At 25.0% G+C, this 3425-nt stretch overlaps 1 protein-coding gene across 1 annotated transcript; it reads right to left on the bottom strand.

Moving 5' to 3' along the window:
• Positions 1-239: 239 nt before the first annotated feature.
• LOC132940352 (uncharacterized) lies at positions 240-3096 on the bottom strand (the record flags this gene model as incomplete). The annotated part of the gene is made up of 4 exons (XM_061007898.1): positions 2966-3096; positions 2104-2253; positions 1791-1952; positions 240-422 (listed from the first exon to the last, which is right to left on the bottom strand). Coding segments are annotated over exons 1-4 (564 nt in total), but the record flags the coding sequence as incomplete, so codon positions are not given.
• Between the last annotated feature and the right edge of the window lie 329 nt (positions 3097-3425).

The raw sequence follows: 3425 nt of genomic DNA, 5'->3' as shown, positions 1-3425 counted from the left end.
ACTGAACACCACTAAAAATGTGACGACTTGCTTAGGTAAACCGCAAGAAGGAATCAGTCTTTTTAGTTTAAGAAAACTAGAACCATTTTTGGTTATTTACCATAATTATATAATAGGTCTATTTAAACATCTTTATAAATCAATATATAATTATATATAAATTAAACAGTTATGGATAAATACTATGAATTAGTGTATCCATAATATTGTAGTGCAAATTAATAAATAACACATAATGGTTTTAAAATTGACATAATTTTTTTTCTGTAGCCAAAAAAATAGAATTCTATCATGTAACTACCGACGAATATATCATCAGTGTAGAATTTTTGATTTACTTTCCATTGGTAATCGGTCACTAGAGGATACAACAGAAGTGCTGCGCCAACATCAATTGTTGCATTTTTTATTTGATAAGTAACCTAAATGTAAAAAGTTCTTATTATAGTTCAATATCATAATATAATACCTACAATAATAAATTACACATATATGATTTTATATACATAACAATTAACAATAATTATAGTAGAATGCTGTTAATTTATTAGAAAAAAACAACAATTTTACTTATATAAGTATATAATACTTGTATTATAATGCATATTTTGTATTTTTTGATATTTTTTCATTCCATGTGCAATCATGCGTTCAATTGACGAACATATAACATCCGACTGTTCAGAGTTTTGCATAAACTATAGTTGACAATTTTCTTCATTGAGTAGATCGGTGTAATAAATGTGTTAAATTTGTATTCAATCATAAATCATTGTTACAAAATATGGTACTGAGGAATACTATTAGTATGTTTATGATGAGATGATGAGTATTTATTTTTAAAGGTATTTTAATGTATGTTTATATATTATATTTATATGGGCAGTTTATTTCCTTTTAGCAGATAATAAATGGTAGGCTCAGCTAGTTTTCGGTGTATCGACCTTGTACAGTCTCAAGTTGGTCAAAACGAGAGAGTAAATTTAATGGATTGATAAAATACTACTTAAATGCATCACAGGATAATACCCATTGTTGCCATTACAATGTTATTATAAAATATTAATTGAAAATAATATTACTTTTAAAACTGAATACAGATTAAGTAGTACTAGAAAATACCTAATATTATCAAAGTATATTCCATGCACAAGAAAATTGTTCCAAAAATATACAATAATAATATATTACCATAAGAGATTAAAACTTGTACCTCTTTTCAAAATTTTTAAAAAATAAATTACAATTAAATTATTAAAAGAACTAGATATAGACACATACCGAATTTGTATGAGTTATTAAACATTAGGTAATTAGATGAAGATGATTAATTTAATAATTATTGATAAAGTTAGTTTTATAGCTTTAGCTAAATATTGTATTGTTTTATTTAATTTCTTCTTCTTCCCGGCTTTTACAGTCCATTTAAGACCTTCGCTGCCTCAACCTCTCCCCTCTACACCCTACACCCATCTCTATCTTTGCTGTATTCAATTCTTATATCTTTTTATTTCTGTGAAATCCATTTTTACCCTTTTGTCCCATCTTTGTCTCGGTTTTATTCAACTACGCGATCTTAATCATAATATTACATTTAATATAAATTTAAAAAAATATTTATTCATTTAAATTGATACTTTAGTAATGTGAGAAAAATATATTATATTTATTTAATTGTATTAACTATTTAATGAATTCGTATTTCAACTCATAGGCCTCCCCATATGAACATGTTATATTATATCTTTTAAAAATAAATATTAACATACAATTAAATATAACTGTCTTACTTTGTTTAATGGACAAACCGCTGGTGGATCAAACGAGGCGTACCATCGGGACCATATTTGATTCTTCTCCTTTAATTGATCGCAAACGTTTGCGAATTTCCACGTTTGGAAGTATTCGCAGTTTATACCATCTGAGTCACAACGATAAAATACCGCTATTACCTTAAAAATTAAAATATAAAAATTTAAGGAGCTATATTATTTCTGGGTATTTGATAATCCTAATAATTAATTGAAACGTTTTATACACAAAAAATAATTTAACATTATAGTTTACAAGGTTAATCTGAATTGTGGTTTATTTTGTACTTACTTTTTTAATAATTTCTTTCGAATTTATTTTAATTTTACCATTTATATATTCACCGTCTTTGTATCGATCGATTTTATAATCATCCATAGACATGTTATTATGTACTTGCATTTTTTTAAAACGTAAAGTGTACGTCAACAAAGGGTTGTACTAAAAATTATAGTGAAATATAAATATTGTATAAACATAGAATAACCTAGGTAGTAATGTGCAGATAAAACTTTACAGATACGTATATAATATATATTAATAATAAATTATATAATAAATATTAAGTATTTTATCATGTTTCTTTGGAAATAATAGATTTATAAAAAAATGTATAAACATACTTTTTATTACAAATATATAAATCTATAATTTACTTTTTATATATTTTTTAATAAATTCAATATTTTTCAAATTTAACTAAAAAATTGACTTACAAACCTTATTTTGAAAATATTTAACCCCATTGTGGCACGTGAAGGAGTTAAGTAATCATGACCTAATTTAACGTAAATTACTAACTTATAGGCATGAACAAAATGGGAAGGTAAGAAATCAAAAATTCGAAAGTTCAAAAATAAGGACCGCCCTAGTTTATATATTATATAATAATTCAAAGCTTTTAAATTGAAGAATCTAAATGAAATACGGCAACTAAAATATACTCATCATTCTAAGATAGGTTCTATATAAGTTAGGTAAAATAATATTTTCAATTTTACTACTAACTTAATGTTTAGTATATTATTATACTCTTATGTGTTGTCGATCACACGAACTAGGTACTTACTGATATAGTGATATATTGTTAACAATATTAATTAGTAACTATATGTATACGTAAGAATAATTAATAATTAATAAATATACCTACTGACATAACATTGACGACAAATGCTCCAAGAAGAATTAAGTAATTCGCCATCTTTATTATTTTTGCCATTAATTTCTTGCTACGTCGTAAAATAATGCAATTGCCTGTGGTTGTAAAAGTAAAATACTGTCTGTAGGTAGGTACTGTATGACGGTATATTAATTTATATTTATGATTTTAAAACAGTTTAATACAGTTAATAATATTATGTCAACTGTTCAAACGGAACGTCGAGGGACCATGAAAAACAAAATTACAAAGAACAGAATCACAAATTTATTTTGGTGTAATAGTCGAACATTGTCATATTATTTACATTTCCTATTAATGTATTCTGTTGAAAATAGATTTAACTGAAATTTCCTCTTTGCACAACTTATTCACACGCGAAACAGAATATTCTCTAAATGGAACTGCGATGGATGAAATATTGATATTACTATTATTATTACATTAATAT

The sequence above is a fragment of the Metopolophium dirhodum genome, chromosome 3, assembly GCF_019925205.1.
Source record: "Metopolophium dirhodum isolate CAU chromosome 3, ASM1992520v1, whole genome shotgun sequence".
NCBI lineage: Eukaryota > Metazoa > Arthropoda > Insecta > Hemiptera > Aphididae > Metopolophium > Metopolophium dirhodum.
The sequence above is the reverse complement of the archived record's forward strand: the minus strand, read 5'-3'. Positions and strand labels throughout refer to the sequence as shown.